This window comes from Euprymna scolopes, chromosome 1, assembly GCF_053919585.1.
Source record: "Euprymna scolopes isolate OS-2025 chromosome 1, ASM5391958v1, whole genome shotgun sequence".
In the NCBI taxonomy this organism is placed as follows: Eukaryota; Metazoa; Mollusca; class Cephalopoda; order Sepiida; family Sepiolidae; genus Euprymna; species Euprymna scolopes.
Genome location: NC_136482.1, coordinates 71742320 through 71765057, shown reverse-complemented (window position 1 = coordinate 71765057; position 22738 = coordinate 71742320). Strand labels below are relative to the sequence as shown.

The window sequence follows — 22738 nt, the reverse complement described above, 5'->3', positions numbered from 1 at the left end:
CTCAGCAATACGGGGATTCATCTACATGTCCATGGTAGATTTAACCCTCTGATTTTTCCCCACCAACCTATACCGGAAGTAATCATAGGAAGAATTACGTTGCGGATGTCAATTCTTTTATATGATCTCCTTGTAATACAATAGCCCAAAGGGGAGTCAGAAAAAAGACGCAAATTGGTTTGGCTGCGTTGATGGAGACAAGTGGGTCATTTATTGAATTTGGAAAGATTAGAAAGAGAGAAAAGCAAAGGAAAGATAACCGCGTACAACTGTATTCGTAGGATAGTTTCATTATTCATAATCATTGAATTCCCAGTGGAAAGAAGAAAACAGTAAGAGAAGAACACCAGAGATTCTTAGGTTGCGTTTATTCAATCTACACGTTCAGTGATGAAAATGTCATATGAAACTTAAATGTGACAAACTGGCGAAAATACTATTTCAAACTTATAGACTGAGTAAGATGCTATTTAAAACCTAAACCTATCAAATTGTCGGAAATGATATTGCAACTTAAGCCTTATGGACCGAGTAAAATGCTATTTCAAGCTTAAGCGTTATAGACGAAGGGAAATGTTATTTAAAACTTAAGCCAAGTAAACTACTGAAAATGATATTGCAAACTCAATCTTTATAGATTGAGGGAAATGCTATTTCAAGCTTAAGCGTTATAGACCAACGGAAATGTTATTTAAAACTTAAGCCTAGCAAACCACCGAAAATGATATTGCAAACTCAAGCATTTCTATTTAAAACTTAAGCCTGACAGACCAACCAACGTTTCATTATTGGTAAAATTAATGGCATAATCTCGCATTTATATTCTATATGTATAAATATGTCTTTTCTGCTTGAAGACTCGTAAATCAAAGAAACGGCAAATCCCTGGTCGGAATTTACGTAATTTGATCGGTTTCCGTTGAGACTATCCCTGAGGTTTGAGATGTCACAATCCTTTTTATTCAAACACCTATGTAACTTTTTAAATTGAAGCGTGACAGAAAAAGAAACGGACAGATATTCTCATATGGATTTGAGGACGCATCTAAATAGTTGTAATGAACTAATCAAGAAAGGTAAAAGTATAATGGCGAACAAACACACAATTTATGAATGAAACGGGATTTGATTGGACCAAAGAAAAGAACAGCAAAGAGATATTGAAATAAATAATGGTGCAATTCGGAGTATATCCGCCTAATTCTGTTCGTTTTGGTTGTTTAGCTAGCTATGAATCTATCGATCTAATTCTCGTAATTTATCTAATTTGTCCCCCGACAAAAGGAGGGTCGACCTGTAAATTCACCCTTGTCCGTTCATCTTTCCTCACTTTTCTCAATAACTACACCTTGGAATTTTTTGAAATTTTGCACAAACATTAAACATGATATGAGTAAAAAATTAACAGAACGGATTTTCCGGGAAAACTCCAGTTGTCTCCCTAGGGGTGCCTTTCGGGTTAAAATGGCTAAAATTTACACTTTTATGCTTATTAAAAAAATTGATGCCTTGAATTTTTATAAAACTTTCTGAAAAGTTGTGACTAACTGATTTCTATATAATTTTGTTTGTCTATACTTGGCAATAACTCTTGGGTGTGCCCCAGAGGCTCTTTTAGGGCTAATAAAAAGACTTCATTTTTGGGACTATTTTACCATGTTTGCCCAAAAATTTCTGTATATATCTATTTAGCAGTTTTGCGTGGTGCTGAACTCAAATTAAAACATGTTAAGGCCTTGGGAACTTTTGGGTGCTAAATGAGGTGGGGGTCATTTTTTTTTGCATGGTGTAAAACTCAAATTTCCATATGTTAAGGCCTAAAACTGCACCGTTTGTTCATTTTTACCAGGATTTGACGTCCCTTGAGAACTTTTGGGTCAAATGCTGAACTTTGTCATTTTCTTTTTATACCTCGTTCACTGTGGACTCACGGGGGACCACGCATGCTTCACTTGTTATTTTATGCATGAGGGAAGTTCTTTTGTTGCATTTTATGAGGGAAGTGTGTTGAAAATGTTCTGTAATTTCACCTAACAATTTAATAAAAGCGATATCATAAAACTTGAATTTCTTGATTAAATAATTCTAAATAAGAAAAATGTTTCCAACATTGGGAGGGGAGTGTGCTGTAAATATTTTGTACTTGCACCTAACAATTTAATAAAAGCGATATCGTAAAACTAAAATTTTTTGATTAAATAATTCTTAATAAGAAAAATGATTTAGTTCGTAAACTACAATGTATTGTGGACTATGCCACTGTGGGAAGGCATGTAAAACGCTCTCCTGACACACTGCGCAGGGGTCCCTAACTAGAACCATCGATCAATCGATTTAATTAAAAAATTGGCGATTACAACAATTTCGATAACAATAAAAGTATGGGAGGATGGAACACTTGTTTATCCTCATTCAATCCCGGAAAGATCGGATCTCTCTACTTGTACTATATAATTTAAACCCATACGAAAATAAAAATAAGAATAGCCTTATCCTTAAAACAAAGATGGCAACTTACATAACCAGGCCATGAGTTACAATATTTATAATAAATTAATTATGCATGAACTGAGAAAACTTATATAATTGCAAATATAAACAATATCTACGATATTAATTTCTCAGTTTTGAAAATATGTTTAAAATCATAATAACATATAAGTTTATACTCCGAAGTGCCCAATATTTATATTAAAGATACACTTAGACATAGGAGCAATTAATAAAAGAATTTTAAATAGGATCTTACCGAAAATTAAATCTAAGTGACTCATAGTTTATGATTATCACTTGAGGAAGCTTTCAATTATTTTGAAACATTACCCCAAAGTGTTAGACAATAACATTGTTAAAAGTTAATTAATTATTATCTATATATCTGTCTAGCTATCCATTTATCTATCTATTCAATGATATTCTTCAAATAGTTTATATTGGGAGCTATTTATTGTTTATAGAATAAAGTATAGCAATGGGTTTTAGCTGAAGATGCTTACATAAATTACTTTAGTTAAATATAAACAAAATAACCTTGAACAGGCGTCCATGACTGAGGAGGTCACGTTAAGGAGACGTGTCCTTTAATCGGTTACGTCGCCGAAACTAAGATCAGGAGGTCGGGAAGTTTAGTCAGTCGAGTGTTGGAGTTTCATCACGAGAGTGAACATACGAGAGTTGGAGTTTAGTCACGAGGAAGCGAGGTTGATAGGAATAAGCATGTAGACGATATGCAGACTCTGTGAAGAGCATTTGAGACAACTGAAATAAATTTATATTTTAAAAATATAAAGTGTTGTTCTGTGGTTTCATAAAAGAAGAAAGAGCAGAGGTCTTAATTGGTTATGATGTTGTCATTTCATGTTTCATCACGGAGCTCAGCAGTAAAGATAGAAGAACTCTTAAAAGAAAAGTTTGAGTTTTATTGTTCATGGGTTTGACCACAAAAATAAATACACACACATAGATATAAAAAAAATAAAATTCGTAAATTGACTGTAAGTTTGTTTATAATTTCTCGGCAGTAAAAGTAGATTGCTAGGTTTACTGTTTTTCATATTATACTCGAAGATTGGGAATTAGAAGAGAAAGGGCAATCGTTCAAGATTATAAATTTCGTTAGTCACCATCGTTGCAAACAAGAAAGTACACATAAATTAATATACAATTTTGCTACGGTCGCAATTGCATTAATAAAAAGAAAAGAAACGAAAACTCGTTGATAGCTTGGCGCAAGTACAAATGTATGAGATTTGATTACGTATGTAAGCAATTAACAATTAAATAATACAAATGTATACACGTGACAATTCAAAACAGCAGGAAAAACACCATGCAAATAGAAAAATAGATGCATACAGTCATACTGCCGCATGCAAAACTGTCTACCGTAAATATGTTTTACTACAAAAACAAAGACGTTTAATCAATGTCAAATAATTCCTTCTCTCAGATTAATATCGTTGGCAACCATTTTGTTTGCTGACGAAAAAAAGAAAGAAAATTTGCATAAGGCAATTATGAAAACCAAATGAAAGAAACTAATTATCAAAATTAATCACGAAAATCATTTAACTGAATTGTAAATGTGTTTCATGAACGAAACATTTTCGCTTTATAAGAAAAACAATCATTAGGACGCCATATTGTCCGTTAGTGATATTAATAAATTATATGAACAAATCAGATATGTTTGATCTGTGGTAGGTTTTGTCGCTAACATTTTTTCTGCTAACCCCCCTTTCCTTTACTTGCACAAAAAAATGATGCTCATGAGGACGACGATGACGACGACGACGACGACGACGACGACGACAACAACAACAACAACAACAACAATAATAATAATAATAATAATAATAATAATAATAATAATAATAATAATATGCGGCAAACTAGCCCCCAAAAATATAAAAATAGACACAATCAAATGGGGAAGGCAGTACATTGGAAGTATGCAAAAGACTGCATCTTGAACATGCAGACAACTAGTATAACTGCATCTTGAACATGCAGACAACTAGTATAACTGCATCTTGAACATGCAGACAACTAGTATAACTGCATCTTGAACATGCAGACAACTAGTATAACTGCATCTTGAACATGCAGACAACTAGTATAACTGCATCTTGAACATGCAGACAACTAGTATAACTGCATCTTGAACATGCAGACAACTAGTATAACTGCATCTTGAACATGCAGACAACTAGTATAACCACAAACTGGTAGCAATAATTACTTGAAAATGAAAGTAAAACATTCTATGGGACATAAATATACAAACAGATAAACTCATCCAAGCAAGAAGACCAGATGTCATTATTGTTAACAAGAAGGGAAAGCCCTTCCAGATTGTAGATTTCGCCAGACCCCAAAGTAGAGATCAACGAGACAGAGAAGCGGAACAATTATATGGAACTATCCAGAGAGCTCAAAGGAATCTGGAAGATGAAGAAAGTTAAAATAACGGTAATAATAGTAGGAGCGCTAGGAACAATACCGAAAAACTTTGAAAAGACAATGGGAGTTATTGGAATCAGAAGGATTGCTAATAAGAGACAACGAATAACAATAATGAAAACGGCTTGAATATCAAGGAAAACCCTTGAATGAGGAGACTAACACACATGAGCTACAGGCACAAACTGGAGATACAGAAACTGCTACAGATGTAAAACAAAAAGAAACATCACACGGAATCATGAATACTGAAACTGTATAATTGTAAATTAACCCCTCTGCGCCTCTGCCTCCTGCCCCCTTTTTCGTGTGTCTCTATAAATAGGCGCCACACCAAATAAGTGAGGGTCAAGGAGGCTGGAAAGATTGAAGAGAGAGAGAGAGAGAGAGAGAGAGAGAGAGAGAGAGAGAGAGAACTAATCAAACCTCCGCCTCCGCTGGAGGATTAAAAAAAGGATTGGGACCTTGGGGAGGCTTATTGCCATCCAAATTCCAATGAAGACCAATGGTCGCTTCCAATGAGGAATCAATGGTAAGCGGCTGTTTCGATAACGCAAATCCTTCTGCAAAAGTTATCGAAAGAAGTGGAGAATACTGGAAATCTGGGAGACTTGTTGTCACTCAAATTCTAGAGTTCACCACAAGTTGTTCTCAAAGATAAATCTTTGATGATGGACTGTGTTACTACTGCTTGTGAGTAAATAATAATAATAATAATAATAATAATAATAATAATAATAATAATAATAATAATAATAATAACAACAACAATAACAGCAACAATAATAATAATAATAATAATAATAACAACAACAACAACAATAACAATAACAACAACAACAACAACAATAACAACAACAATAACAACAACAATAATAATAATAACAATAACAACAACAATAACAATAACAACAACAATAACAACAATAATAATAATAACAACAACAACAACAACAATAACCACAACAATAACAACAACAATAATAACAATAATAATAATAACAATAACAACAACAATAATAATAATAATAATAATAATAATAATAATAATAATAATAATAATAATAATAATAATCCAAGGTAACTGAAAATGTCAGAAATCTAATAATCTTTTTCTCTTAAAAAATGGTATTACCGGCCTTAGTTTGTAACACGCATAATTGTTATCAAGAGTAGAGTCAGGGAGCCGGAGAGGCAAGGCAGCATCTAGACGACGAATGAAAGTGTGCAGAGAATTGCCATCCAATTTCTAGAGAAAACCAACAATTATTTTTAGCATGAATGTATTAGTAAACGACTGTTGCGATAATGCAAAGTGATTTTCAAATGTTATCGAAAGAACGACAGACTTCTGGAAATTTGGAGAGATTGCTGTATTTATATAATTTTATGTTATTGTGAGATAAATAAAAGTTATATAAACACTTTGATCTTAAATTGCGTTATCTTTTTGATAATGCCCGGAAAAGTAGCCAGAGAAGATATTCGGCATCAGTTCAAAGTGATTAATTTTGTTTAATACATAATTTCTAACATGCTTTCGCCAATAAAAACAATACGTAAATACATTCATTATTGTTGTTTACTCTATCATACAAATGATAACGTAGTTTTTTTCACGACATTTCAGATATGTTTCTTCGTATTAGCTATAAAGCAGGAAAAACTGTATAAAGATGGCAAGTGACATACCTAGCTACTGCTCCACAACCGCCTAAGGTACTGGTATGGTATGAACAAATGGGGACAAATTATTGGTTCTCTTTTCTGTAAACTTTAGAAACTACAGGAATTACAACATATTCATCTCTCTCTCTTTCTTTATCTCCACTCTCTCTCTCTCTCTCTCTCTCTCTCTCTCTCTCTCTCTCTCTCTCTATATATATATATATATATATATATATATATATATATATATATATATATATATATGTATAAAATGTATATAATTTTGTTGTGTAGTTAAACTCGTTTTTTTAAGTTCATTAATGGCATTTTTGTTCAAATTTTATTTAGCTATTAAACAAAGTTGGTTTTAATTTTAAAACATAACAACAGTTTCTCCATACAATCAGAGGATTGCTAAATACGAAGTCTGAATTTTTATGTATATACAAAAAGAAATCAACTTATAAAACATTTTTCACTAACATATCATTGAAAATATTTAAAAAATAAATGGTGAATCGTAGATGTTTATTTACTATGTGTATTGAAAAAAAACGGATGTCTTGTCGAAAATAAATTTAATAAAATACACAAGCCTTTCTGAAATCTAACTACATTTAGTCCAAATAAACTACTATCTATGCCCGACCTATACACCAATTTCCAGTCATGATTATCCAAATGGTGCCAAGGCAGGAGTGAGTCAATGTTATTGATACTTATTGCACGTCTTATTCAGCATTATCTTTGAACAGCGTTAGAAGCAGAGACTGTTGGAAAAAGTAACTGGAATTTGGTGGATAAGTCAGGTAGAGGCTTGTTTATTGCACCAGATAAGTTGAATTGTAAAAAGTATTTATAATGTTATAAATGAGTCAATTAGTTGCATTTTTTGCTCCAACTTTATTTAGTTATTAAAACATATGTTTTCATTTTTATTTTTTCCTTGCTCCATGCTAATGAAATTATGTTTTAATAAAAACGATTTATTTACATACATATTTATTTTTTGAAAATTTGGGAATTTTAAGTAGGACGACCTCTGGAATTAATGTGGTATTATGGTGATTGAAGATTCTAGCTACGAAAAAAATGATAAACAAATCTTAGGTACAGTGACAAGGATGACCATAGACATCCCCACACTTTTGAATGGGTTTTTGCCTAATTTGTTTTTGAGAAGTGTAATTTCCAGAAATAAATTATTCAAAGTTCTGTGATATCGACTTTGGATTTTGTGGGATTGTCAACAGCAGCAGCAGCAGCAGCAGTAGCAGCAGCAGCAGTAGCAGCGCAGCAGAATCATCATCATCATCATCATCATCATCATCATCATCATCAACAACAACAACAACAATAATTTCAAACGTGAGCGTGGAGTGCAGATTGACAAATCGAGCCCCTCATACACTTACCTAAATTCATCTTATACATAAAATAAAGTGAATTTCTTCCCATTCTATTTACCATTATAGTTTTCAAATGAAAACTTACATATGCTAATTTGTTTTGCTAGACACTTAAGTCAGTTCCTGAAAATTGTTTACAAAAAAATATGCGTTCGTTTCGTTAACTTTCATGTTTTTTTGTTTTCCGGCTCTACAAGGTTTTCTTAATACAGTTATCCACACAAGAGGTCGGAGGTATTTTAACTCTAACGTAAACATCTACTTTCATCTGGAAAAGTTCTTAATAGATTCACTCTTTCGACCCAGCATTGCCAATATTGAATCTGACGGTATTCATAGATGTTACATTCAATTATTTACAACTGGCTAAAACATCGGTTAAAATATTTATATGGAGTTTAATGGTAAAAGCATGAGTTCACTTGGTCCTTCGATTTTACCGATCAGAGTCTGTGCTCGGGACCCGCTAGTTTGAAAAACGGTTCATCCATCGAATCTACGCATTTAGCAATGAAAATACGTAAATAGTGTAGCTCGATCGAACTTCCGAAAAAGAAACAATGACGCATTTAAACATAATAGTAAAAAAAAAAAAAATCAGATTGTTGCTATCTAATCAGATTGTCAGTAACAAAGAACAGGCATAAAATATAATGCTTTCTTTATTAGATTTCTTCAAGTTCATCGAGTAATTCTTTTTTTTTTTGTCTGTTATATTTTCGTACTCTGACGTCTGCGATTTATGGCCGGATTGAAACAGCGATGAAGTATTACATGAGTTGGGATGGCTGCATGCTCGTCTTTTCTCTTGCTGTCCGAGTTCTGTTGTATACAGGTGTATCAGTTCACTAGTTATTTTTTTTTATAAAGAAACAGACCTCATTCTCCACGCATCAGATAATGTTTGAAGTCTGCTGAGACTAATTTAGGCACCGCCAAAAATGGCCGAAAAATCAAGTTGTTGTTGTTTTTTAAAACGAAATTACATTTATTAAAATCCATTATTTCTGTCTAACTTTTTTTTCCAGAAAGATAAAACCCTGAATTTTTTCATATCGAAAGCAGAATAATGTAAAACTTTTTCTACTATTTTTAATTAAATTTTAAATGTTTAAAATTCCCCAAACGTTAACAATTGGCGTTTTTTGTTTTGCACACACACACACACACACACACACACACACACACACACACACACACACACACACACACACACACACACACACACACACACACACAAAAAGCGTATATAAATAGTTAAAAAAAAAGGTTTTTGAAAGAATTAATTTGTTTATTTCTTGTCTAACTAAGATTTAGGGTGATTTTCTATGAGAATATGCAAAAATATTAAGATATAAGTACCTGGATTTCAAATAATTCCACTTATTCATATAGGCAACCAGTTACTTCGAGTCGATTTGATTACTCTGTTTACATTTGTACTTGATAAAAAGCAAACTACGGAAGACCAAAAAGCCCCCCCAATTATTTTTCAGTGACGAAAATTTCAATGTATTATTAACGCCGAGGCTGGCCAGTACCAGATAGGTGACCATTTGTATGAGTTTGGTTTTTAATGTGTATGTGTGTGGGGGCCAGGCTCTTCAAAATGGGGAGGGGGCAATTTAAAGCGGAATAAAAAAAATTATTTCAGCGCGTTTGGTCCACCGTAGTCGAAAGGCGGCAAACGTTTCCAAACTGGATCGAAAAAATTATGATATTTTTAACACAAAGGGCACAATATTTATCGAATTTTTCTTGTATCGATTCTTCCTTGTTTAATAATGGTCATGCATTATTCGGCTCGCTAAAAAGAAATTGTTAATTTATTTATCAAAGATTTTAAAATGGCTTTTTTCGTATAAATATTAAAATTTTTTTTTTGTTTTGCTTAACTTAAATTAATTATTTTACTTAACATATTCACCGAATTTCACACTTCAAAACTCAAAAGCGGGATAATTAAACACAATCGAAGTTCTGATATTCAGACATCAAAATAAAGTATGCAAACAAGTTTTTTTTTTAAATCTATAATCCCGTCCCTTACAACAACACAATATGTTTTGTTCAGTTTCAGATGATTATTTTAAGCATATTTGGAACCCCCTCAAAACAAGGGGGGGTTGTAAACAAATATATATATATATATATGTATAAATATTGTTTATGAAAAATAAGTACACTGTTATAAAGTTCATTCTTCTCTTAATAATCGCTGAAAATTTCGTATTGATTGGATAATTACCTGATTTTTAGTAGATTTTTAAAAAGACGGTCCGTCAAAAAGTACTTGCCCCCCCCCAGTTTTGGCGGTGCCTATGCTAAATTAACTTCGTTATTTAGAAAGCCATTCTTAATATGGGAAGGACTTCCTACAAAAACACCCGATTGCAGGTTAGCCAGTCTAACGCAAATTCATTCAATAATTTTAAAAGGATGTCAACTCTTATATACCACATACACAGGCATAAGTCATAGTACTGAGTAAAAATGCGAGAAAACACAGAGTCTGAATATGATTGAATGCTCGCTGTCCAATTTTGAATGCTCTGCGTCACTGTTCCGTCGCCTGTTTGTACATCGCTCTTCATGCATGTACTGATACTTAATCACCGAAGATGCAGCACACTAATTTAATCAGTATTTGACGAGTAAATCTAATACATAAAAGGCTATATGTCTGTCCGTCTGCCTGTCTCCATATTTTCAAACGCTATCTCCTCCGAAACTAAAAGTGGCAGAGCGGCGCTAGGGGCCTCAAATGAGTGGATTTCTTACGGGCCGTTCTTTTATGGGTCAACATGGAACAATTTTTTTTTTCTACATTTTGTACATTTATCTTAGTTTATTTTTAATTTATAATTTTTTACTTGTTCAAATGCGTGTCACGTTGGCACAATGGTAACGCCACTACGTTTGAATGCTACAGATTTGCCTTCGATTCTAGCTGATGGCACCTAAGTATTTTTTTTTTACTTTTGAAAGTACGACTCTATAATAATATATACGAAATCTAGGCAAATTAAAATATCATTTTCAAGCGTACTTTACAACCGAGAAAAACCGGACACATCCCGCTAGTCAGTATTAATATAATTACGAATGACAACGTAAAAAATGTTTGGAAAACATTTACTACTAGTTCGAAAAGAATTTCCTAGAAGGCATTAAAATGATTAAGCAAGGACCTGTGGCGCAAGTGGGTAGAGTATTTGGAAAAATCAATCGTAAAAGTGATATTCACATGAAGGTTGAAGGTTCAATTCTGAGTGTGGACGACCAAAAAATACAATTGCAAATTTCTTAGAACCTTTATCCAGTCATGGCTGACGGGACAAGTGCTATTCCCGTGAAGTAAATAAAGGGTTTCGTTCGAAATTTACGCACAGATTCCCTAGTTTGACAAGATACACCGAAACATTGTGAAAATCACACTTAAGATGAGAACAATAGTCCGACGAATGCAAATAATACGAATAACTAATCCTCATCTCAAAAATTCAGAAACATTTTTTTATAGATTAAAAAAAAAAAAATAAAAGTACAAGATTTAATTTGAAATTTTTCAATTTTCAAAGTAGACTTTACAAAGTAAGGTATAAAAATGTAATTTATCTTGAATCTAAAAGTTTCATTGAATATATTTCATGTTATGTACATTTTATGGCATTTTAAAAATTAAATTTCTCTATTATTTAGCAATGAATGATATAGAGGTATCATTTTTAACTAAAAGTTTTAAAGTGCAACAAAGTGTACATAACATAAAATAAATCCAAGGTAATATTTAGGTCCAATTTAAATCGAATGTTTATACATTTATACATTACTTTGTAAAGTTTATAAAAGTGCACTTTGGAAATCGATCAATTTAAAATTAAATCGTATGCCGTAATTTTGAAGGTTTATGAAAAAACGTTGCTTAATCATTTTCATGCTTTGCAAAGAAATGCTTTTCCAACTTGAATCTCATTTTGTTTTGTAAGAGCATATTTTACTTCATTTTTAAATTTAAATTAAAAAAAATGAGCATGCTTTTGTATACCTGTAGCAAGTTTAAATTATTTTCTGTTTTACTATTCTAATTGGATGAAAAAGTAAAGTTATTTGCAATAAAAAATACCGAAATCTGATTTAATACATTAAAAACTAAAACAAAAAAACAGAATAAAATCTACTCCTCTGTCTCTTCCTCTCTCTGTTTTACTTCTATTTCTTTTTTTTTATCTCTATTTTCTACTATCTTCCAGCTCTCTCTCTCTCATATATATATATATATATATATATATATATATATATATATATATATATATATATATATATATATATATATATATAGGCGCATAAGCCTGAAGAATCCTAGAGTGGATGAAACGCGGAATATTCAGTGTAGCTTAATCGCCATATACATTTTATAACTTACTATATATATATATATATATATATATATATATATATATATATATATATATATATATATATATATATAAGTAACATTATATCATAACACATAACAGTTGTATTTAGAATATTAGTACATTTGGATCATCTATCATGTTCCAACAGGCCTATTGCATTGTTGAACGCACCTGCTACATCTGGGAAATCGAGCACTATTTTCTCATTTGTTTAAAACCAAGTTCATCTACTACTTTCAAGCAAAATATAATAAAACAATACATATTTATAAATGGAAAGTGAACAAAGTAAAAGTCAAGTGATTTCCAGAGCGAAACTGGAAACAATAAATATAAGTAAAGAGGCTCCCAGAGCACTAATAAAACAAAGTTTTACTTCCACCTCTACCAGAAGGGAAATTATTTTTTAAAGTAATCAGTGCAAAAATAAATGTCGGAAGGCTTCCATAGCGCCACTGAAAGTACTAAATAAAATTAAGGAGACTACAGAGCACTACTAAAATCAAGTTTTATTACACTATAGATTTTTTCATTCTATTTCTCTCTATATATGTGTATCTTATTCTTTCTCATCTGTTTTTCTCCTACTACTGCCACTAAACAACCATCGCATTTTATATGTAAGGCGTAACAATATAAAAATCTTAAATTTTCAAAACAAAAACTTTTAAATAATCTTCTTCAAATGCAAAATGATTAAATTCTCTAAAAAAGAAAAGTGTTTACAATGAAATAAGGAACAGAAGTTATATCTGTTTCATTAACAAATATTCAGTATATAACGAGAAAAATCGGGACAAAAATTTAAAAATCCATAAACAAGAGAAATTTAAGAGCCAGACTATAACGTTCTCGTAAAGCTTAAGCGCCTATTATATTAGATAGAGAGAAATAGTAGAAAAAAATTTGTGTCATGGCACTTTTGCGTGAGAACAATTAAGAAAACCTTATTATAAAAACATATTAACATTTACGATTTTAAAAGTAAACAAATATTTTTCTTTTAAATTTAGGAATATTTATTTTATAGTGACCTTTAAACATTTGCTGAATTTTAACAAAAAATTGTTTGTTTTTACAAAGGCTTTTAGTGAAAAAACAACAACAACAACAGCAACAACAACAACAACAACAACAACAACAACAACAGCAGCAGCAACAACAACAACAACAACAACAACAGCAACATGATAATTGCTCTAAATTAAAATGAACTTTTTGTTGTTCTTGACATAAGATTCCTAGCTTGCTCGAAAAATGTGCTCATCACAGGGGCCATTTGTCGTACCTTTACAGTGCCTTAATTTTCGTGCATAAATAGTAAAACCTTACAAATGGCAAAATACATCAACTGTGAGAAACAAAGGAAAAGAATAAGAAAAAATTAACACCACGATAATACAGAACAACTTGAATATTTTTCTCATTAAATGAGGTTCTCAAACTACGAGTACGAACTGCCTTAATATTTGACCTTCATTTGATGGATGACTTAAGAAAAGAGACAAGAAAGTACGTTAAACATCAACCAGTAAACTGTATACATTTTATGGTAACTTTTATTGTATCAAATCACAACTCGTTTGATTTATCCCAGATCACGATCTTCAAGTAAACATACGCAGTGTACAGATGAAGAAAACCCTCCCCAAACAAACAAAAAACAAAGCAAAGAAAAACAAAGCAAACAAACAAAAACAACAAACAAAAAAAAAACAACTCCTCCTCTTTCTCCTCCTACTACTATTGCAACAAAAACAACAATAATCATTACTACTACTACTACTACTACTACTACTACTACTACTACTATGTATCAGGCATAGCGTCTCACCTGTATTGATATTAGTGTCCCTGCAATGACAAGCTGTGAACAGGAACTCGTACATGGCGGAAGATTGACAGATTTCCGCCCAGATTTGAATATCCGGTGAATCCGAATTGTCTTGACGAGAAGCGGGGCATAGACTAGTGTAAAACTGAGATTAAAGCCAACATAATTAATGTAGCAGACGACGTCGCTGGGGGTAGCCATGAAGCTGAAAACGAGAAGGTAGGCGACAGAGATACCAAGCAGCATAATTTGACTAAGTTCGCGACTGGAAGCTCGAATAGGCCTGTCATTTCGATATTGGAAGAAGATCATGACAATCGTTATGCAACCGAAAGAGCCGAACGATGCCACTGAGCAGGCGATAATCGCCGTCTTGTCCCCGAACTGCGAGAAGTGGGGCGCTATTTTCTTGCAGTTGATCTGCCGTTCGTCCACTGGCCAGTAAAATATGGGGCATGTTTTGCAGCTGGAAAAGTTCCCCGCGGTGATTTCGTTTTCTTTGCATTTTCGACATTCCCAACAGCAAGTCTCTTTCGTATAGTAATAGACAGACCCGGCGGGACATGGAGCACCGCACGTAGACACTGGGGGCGTCTTCGAGAAATTACGCTGGCTGCCCGGCACGGGCCAGAGAAGTTTTTTATTTTCGATTTCTAAGTGGTTGGTTCGCATATCCCACGACCCCACCGAGACGTATTCGACTTGGCCGTTCCGGCCGACCTGATATTGGATAATCTCGTACATTCCGACTACATCTCCGTTCTGGTCGAACGAGATCTCACCGTATGAACCATTGAACGTTAGGTTCTTCATGTGCTGGCACAAAGTGACTGGCTGGACACACCGACGCAGTTCGATCCCGGTTGCCCCGGGACATCGTTCTTTGATAAGTAAATCTGCTCCCGTGGCCAGTGCGTTTACAGCGTCGATGTAAAAGCCAGCCGGTACGTACATGTTAAACTCGTCGTTGACGGAGCCGTTTAGGGTTGGGTGCATTGCGAACGCTGTTTTGTCCGTCGACGGGTATCTTCGTTTCATTCTTTTATCACATTCCTGCTCGAACTCTTCGACCAGTTCCGAATAAGGCCGCACAGTCAAGGCCCCAACGGCCATGTGTTGCAGATCATAAGGCAACCCTAGGCTGAATGAGTCGCTGGCGATCCATATGAACTCTTGCTCGATACCCATGGACTTCACAGACCGCAGGATCAGTTCAACATCGACGATTTCAATATAGAGGACGACGACTTTGGGTGATTTTGGACCGCGAATAGATGACATTGTTTTCCATATATCTTCTGCTGACCGCTCGTAGCCGATTTCGAGTGTCTTCGAAATGCAGATGCCTTTTTTACCCAAAACAGATTTGAGTCTTTTCACACCTTCGCGTCCGTAGCTGCTGTCCGTGAAAATGACCGACACGTGCGACCAGTTGAAATACTCCAACACGACGGAAATGGCTTCCACTTGGTAGCGGTCAGCCGGCACAACGCGCATGAAGTGTGGATACAATTTTTTGTTACTAAGGACATCGCTTGTTGACGTGGGGCTAACCTGCCAAAGATAAAAGAAAAGTACAATATTAAATATACAGTTTGTTTAATTTAAGATAATTATTTTTGCATGAATAAATTCACAAAGAATTTGAATGTCTACTAGACATTATCTTAGTGTGTCTAAGGTCTCTCTACACAGTTTCGTCAGAACAACTTGGTATGAGGATACTTCCCCTTACAATTAGACTCTGACTCACTATTCAAAATAATATAGTCCAAATATTAGGTTGGAGCAAAAATAATGTTGTTTTTTTGACGTTCAACTATATATATATATATATATATATATATATATATATATATATATATATATATATATATATATATATATAAACGACATTACTTTTGCACCAACCTAATACCATCCCTATGTATGGTTTCTCCACATTAACTTATACGATTCATTTTCTCCAAATGATGTTGCCTTTGGTAACTTAATTAATTTGAATACTCCACCAGACTAGGTGAATTCTTGTCCTGTAGCCCGGTAAGACCAAGATGCCACAAGGAAAATATAAAACACAATTTATTAAAAATCAGTAAGAGGAAATTAATGATCCTGACTTCTTTACTAACTCCACATTTGAGAGGTAAATGAGAATTTAATAGAAAACACGAATAGCTATGTATCTTATAGGGAGATCAAGTGTTAGCCTTTAGAAGCGGGGATTCTGATTTCTAAGAAATTCGATTAAAATAAAATGAAACAAAACCTAAATGAATTCACGACACACACATGTATTTAACTAGTTTAGGTCAGCATCACTAATGATGCTGGCTTAAATAGTGATAAGAGGAAAAGATAACTAAATGACATTATACCAGTAATCATAGGAGAAACCTGACCCATGAAAAATAATTTCAAAACTATCGTGCAAATCAAATGTAGGATAGATCTAAGCAATAGTGCTTACATGGACGGTCAGAATCTTGAAATAATAGCTTGGTTGTAGTCTCTGTTGTAGTCACTGAAATATCATTCCTAGTCACATTTAAACAAATAAAATTTATAAACGTACTTAACTTTATATAGATCGAGGTATAACGCTATTTCTTCTACTTAGTAACTATTTGATTAGTGTAATATATACACACATACATACATACATACATTATATATATAACAAATAAATAACAAAAGTCTATATTCTAAATTTCAAAATGTTGACCATCTTACTGTTTATTCTTTTAAGTAAGTTGACATGCACAATTCTTCACAGCACTTGTTTCGTAGCGCATGATCATTCATTTAATTACTATATCAATCAATGAATTTATTTTGCTCTTAACTTATCAGAAGAAAAAACACCTATCAATTTTTTAAAAAGAAAATAAAGGCATTTGGGCATGATTAAAAAAAAAATCCAAAAATTTGGAAATAAGTTGTAATCATGCCCAAATGTATTTATTTTCTTTTAATAAAAATTGATAAGTGCTTTTTATTCTGACGAATATTCTATGTTTTAAGTAAAATTTTCTATCTGGTTCCCCTTCTATTCTATTAATGTTTAATTTATTACCATACGGATGGTTGTATATATCCTCCATTTTATTCCTTCGCTAAAATTTTTATAATTCTATTCATATTAAACGTTGGTGTAGTTCTTGTCCCTACCCAAAGACGGTCCAAGATGACCTATACGAAGGCCATGCACCACGCAAAAAAAAAACAAAAAAAAAAAACGAAACAAATAAAATACGTTTATCTTTCCTCATATACATCTCTAAAAATAAAAATATAACTTTCTCATTTAATAAACAAACAAAAATAACAACCATAATATTAGCGTACGCGAATAAGAAATACTGTATATTTTAGATTCGTAAGACTCAATTGACAATCAAAGAAATAATATTTTTGCCAATACTTCCTTTTAGGTATTTATTTTCTGATCATCTTATTAAAATCACTTCTATTGTATTTAATTTTTTGTTTAATGTAAAAAAATAATTAAGGATAATAAACATTGTATTAATTTATGGGTTATATATTGTTATGAATTAAAGTTCGAAGTATTATATATTTTACCTACTATTATTGTATTAGTTTAATAATTTCGTTATGAAGTGTTTATATTCTTCGATATTTTGTATATTCCTTGCAAAAGATTGTTAATTTTAATCGAATACTTGTAAAATATTACTGCAAATTTTATTCAGGTCAAAATTTCGAAAATGTGAATTTTAAACGATTTATACAGTTTTAAATAGCATCGTAATTTTTGTCAATTATGTTATCCTTTGATGTCATTAGATGATAGAATTTTCTTTTCGCTTAAAGATGGACAGATATTTGAGATTATCTCGACCGACATATACTATTTTATTTTTAATAAAAATCCTGTCAATTTTTATATAAAAAATATTTTAATGTGACATACATTTTGCAAAAAAAAAAAAAAAAAAAAAAAATGTAATACGAATAATTAAATTGAGTTATCTGGATTTAAACGTTAGAAATTAAAGACTGATCAATTGATAGTCGAGATTAACCGAGTGATCTTATGAATTTAAAACAAAAGAGTCTTATAAATAGTCAGTCAATTAACAGACAAGCGAAAAACTTGAAACGCACAGGTGTCGCTTTTCCTCACACCCACGTTGTAATTAAAGATCTTGTGAATGTAATATGCAACTAACCATTCGATGATTGTTGAATTAATAAATTCATATTTATATAGTAAACGCCTCAAGATAGATTTCAGCTATGAAGAATAAGAAAGAGAAGAAGAAGGAGAAGAAAACATGGCGTCCAAATCATGATTCACGCGCAGGAATTCAAAGAAAACCACTATTAGTATTATGAAATGACTATCCAATATCTTGCAAAAAATAATTTTGCATAAATAACTGCAAACTTGCGGCGATAAACTTATATACACGTGCCAAATTGCAGGGTCATATTTATTTTTGTTATAAAATGTTTAGCATAACTAAAATCGCATATTGTAAGACCGTACATCTTTGCTTTAGCTTATCGTATGATTGTAATTAAATTGTTGTGTTATTATACTCAACATAATCATATCTGATCATTCATCTGTAACACATATTCCAATTATGACATATTTTGAGGTGGGGAAATATAAAAATAATAAATGAAGTTAATAATTTTTTAAAAAATTCTAAGAGGACAGTATAATTACAAAAACAAAAAATAAATAAAACCTTTATTCTTAGAGCAGGTATCGACGCAAGAAGTTTAGACTTCGATTAAACCAAAAGAAAGTAAAACATAGAATTAGAAGGATGATAACATTTTGTAGAATGTGTAAGGGACATGGCTGAACACAGATTTCCACTATCAACATGCGGTGACGCAGATGCCATGAGAAAAATATAAAGAATAAAAAAAAATTCTGGTAATGTAATTTAAAAGATAAATAACTTTGCACCGAAAGAGAGCTGCGATTATTCAGATAATGGTGACTACAAGTCAAAAATTCATTTTTTGAATTAACACAAGTTGATAAGAAAATGGTCTCTCTTTTTATGGCGGTTGATTCATTAAAAATTATCATTGGAGTTCAGACGCCGTTGGGGTTGATAACGTTAAAGGAAAAGAGTATTTGTCATATTGCTGACGAATATCTGTCATATATTTGTATTGTTATATATATATATATATATATATATATATATATATATATATATATATATAGGATTGATATGTAGTTTACTTGAAGCATTGTGTGGGATAGATATGTAGTAGAGATTTAGAAGGCTATCACAATGTGAAGAATGAAATATAGTCGTTGTTGGTGAAAGGAGACGAAAACAAGTAGTGATTTACAAATCAATAAGTACATACATATATGTCTATATATATATATATATATTTTTTTTTTATTACATTTTCACCCCAAACAAGGTAAATTGCCACTTTGGTGTAGGGGGCTACTATCAGGGGAAACAACTACTGGGGTACTATGTAGGGATTTGGGCAGCAAGGTGTCGGTTCACGTTACACTTGAACTTCTGCACGTCAGTACTGTTGGGGAAGCAGGGACCTGGAATGGAATTCCAGAGTCTTGCGGTTCTGGGGAAGAAACTATTGGAGTAAAAAGATCTTTTACATCTAGGGATCTCTACAGTGTGGGGGTGGGATCTAGTAGCCTGTCGGGTTTGTCGAGGGTGCTCGCGTCGTGGGGGCACAAGTGATTGCAGTTCGTCAGAGCATTCACCACTAAAATACTTGTAGAAAAGGCAGAGGGATGCAACATTTCGTCGATGGGACAGAGGCTGAAGCTTAGATGCCAGTTCAGGGCCTATCAGGTTTGCGACTCTCTTTTGAACCTTGTCAAGGAGCGAGAGACTAGTAGCAGATGCACCAGCCCAGATGTGGCAGCAATACTCCATACATGGGCGAATGGTGGCCTTATAGAGGTACAGGATACTTTCGGGTGTTAGTAGTTTTCTAGCACGGTAGAGAGAGCCTACCTTTCTTGCAGCGGCCCTGGCAATGCCTTCAATGTAATTGTTCCAACTCATGTTTCCTGTGAACGTTAGGCCAAGGAGTTTGAAAGATGGACTCTCAGATAAAGAGTCGTTGGCCATTGCTATGGGTGGTAGAGAGGGTTTCTTGTAATTATTGAATGAAACTAGTTTAGTCTTGGCAGCATTGAACGCGACCAACCACTTTTGTCCCCATTCCACTACAGATTGGAGGTCTTCCTCTAGTGTTTCTGCCATTTCTTTAGAAATGTGTTCATTCGTCTTCCTGTCGTGTCTGCCATAGAGTGTAGTGTCATCAGCATATATACCCATCTCAGAGGCAATGTTGTCGGGGAGGTCATTTATGAATATCAGGAACAATAGAGGTCCAAGGATAGAACCCTGGGGCACTCCCGCATTTATATCATATTGTTTAGATGTGCGACCGTCGAGGACTACCTGGAGTTTTCTCTTATCTAAGAAGGATTTAATTATGTTAAGTATTCTACCAGTGATACCGTATGATCTGATTTTACTGAGGAGACCCTCATGCCATACTCTGTCAAAAGCCTTAGATATATCTAGAGCTACCGCTCTGCCTTCCCCCGCTTTGTCCAGTGAATGGTATATACGTTCAGAGATCACAGTGAGGATGTCTGCTGTGGAACGGGCTTTTCTAAATCCATATTGTTTGTCAGTCAGTAGTTTAGCATCTGTAAGATGATGGACTAGAGCATGGTTAATTATGGTCTCATAATTTACATACATATATTTATTCAGTTGTATTGAATACAAATGTCTTACTTGTTATGTCTGCGACAATATCCATTAATAGCTTCGGAAAAACTTCCCTTTTCAAATGGTAGACGTGATAGATCGATTCAAAGCATGCTAGATGATGGAGCGGCAGTTGGATAGCTGTGTGGAGCCTCGGAGCAAATGTAAGGAGGGGATTTATGTATGGTCTGATTAGGTGATTAACATGTTTTTTGTTCCTTTTCTTTTATAAATTTTTTTTTGTATATATATATATCTTTATTTATCGATTTTTTTATATCTTGTTGCTTTAGCGTGAGCTCGTTTTAATTTTGTAATAATAAAGACAACGAAATAGACAGAGAATATACAAAATTAAAAAGAGCTCACGCCAAAGCAACAAGTTATAATATATATATATATATATATATATATATATATATATATATATATATATATATATATATATATATATATATATATACAAAAAAGTTTTTGTAAAAAAGTAACAAAAAACATGTTAATCACCTAATCAGACCATACATAAATCCCCTCCTTACATTTGCTCCGAGGCTCTACACAGCTATCCAACTTCCGTTCTATCATCTAGCATGCTTTGAATTGATCTGTCACGTCTACCATTTGAAAAGGGAAGTTTTTCCGAAGTTAATAATGGATATTGTCGCAGACATAACAAGTAAGACATTTGTATCCAATACAACTGAATAAATATATGTATATATAGACATATATGTATGTACTTATTGATTTGTAAATCGCCACTTGTTTTCGTCTCCGTTCAACAACAACGATTATATTTCATTCCGCGCATTGTTATAGCCTTGTAAATCTCTACCACACACACACACACACACACACACACACACACACACACACACACACACACACACACACACACACATATCTTTATGACTAATATATCAGTTTTTAAATTTAATTGTATCTGTTGGATGTTTATATCAAGGCATATCCAGTTTCGAGAGATAATAGGTAACTCCTTTTTTTCTTTTCACTGGAAATCTGTTGGGAAGAATAGTTGCGCAATTCTAACCATACCTCTCCTAAACTAGAATTTCTTGAATCCAGTTCAAAACGATTAGAAACGCGATTGTGATAAGCATAGAGACCGCCATCATACAGCACTTTGTATTCCCAAATATTCACCCATTTATTACTGACCAGGCTCAACATCGCTCAACTTGGGAGATTTAATTGAAACCGACATGTAAACATAATTATGTCGTGCATGTATGCTATGATTCTATCACAAAATAGTATATATTATATTTTTGCAATGGGAAAGAGGATATATCGAAGGCGTTTATTACAAACGAGTTTATGACAGTGTTTTCAGACAATGGAATTATAATTAGTGAAGATGAAAAAATGGCGAATGTGTAAGTATTAAAACTAGATACACATGGAATCAAATTCTGACATTCAAGATCGTCATGGATATGGAATTTGTGCGAGCGTTAGGGGGCATTTTTACATGTGGTAGGGACATTTCTAAAAGAGGCTTACAATTTACCCTATACAGTAGAACTCCAGGATACGGTGGCCTTAGGATACGTTTTTTTCAGGTTACGATGTGAAATACGATCTTTTTCCGGACCCTGGTTATGGTATTTGACCCGCATTACGGTGCTATTTATAATGTTATTTGATTATATACAT

At 33.1% G+C, this 22738-nt stretch overlaps 1 protein-coding gene across 1 annotated transcript in view; it reads right to left on the bottom strand.

Annotated features, from left to right (window-relative positions):
- LOC145303470 (metabotropic glutamate receptor 8-like) overlaps window positions 1-22738 on the bottom strand; it is a 179619-nt gene that overhangs the window by 50607 nt on the left and 106274 nt on the right. The window contains exon 2 of the mRNA XM_080144860.1: window positions 14295-15848. Within this exon, the coding sequence (XP_080000986.1) occupies window positions 14295-15848 (1554 nt within the window). The remainder of the gene's footprint in view (window positions 1-14294; window positions 15849-22738) is intronic.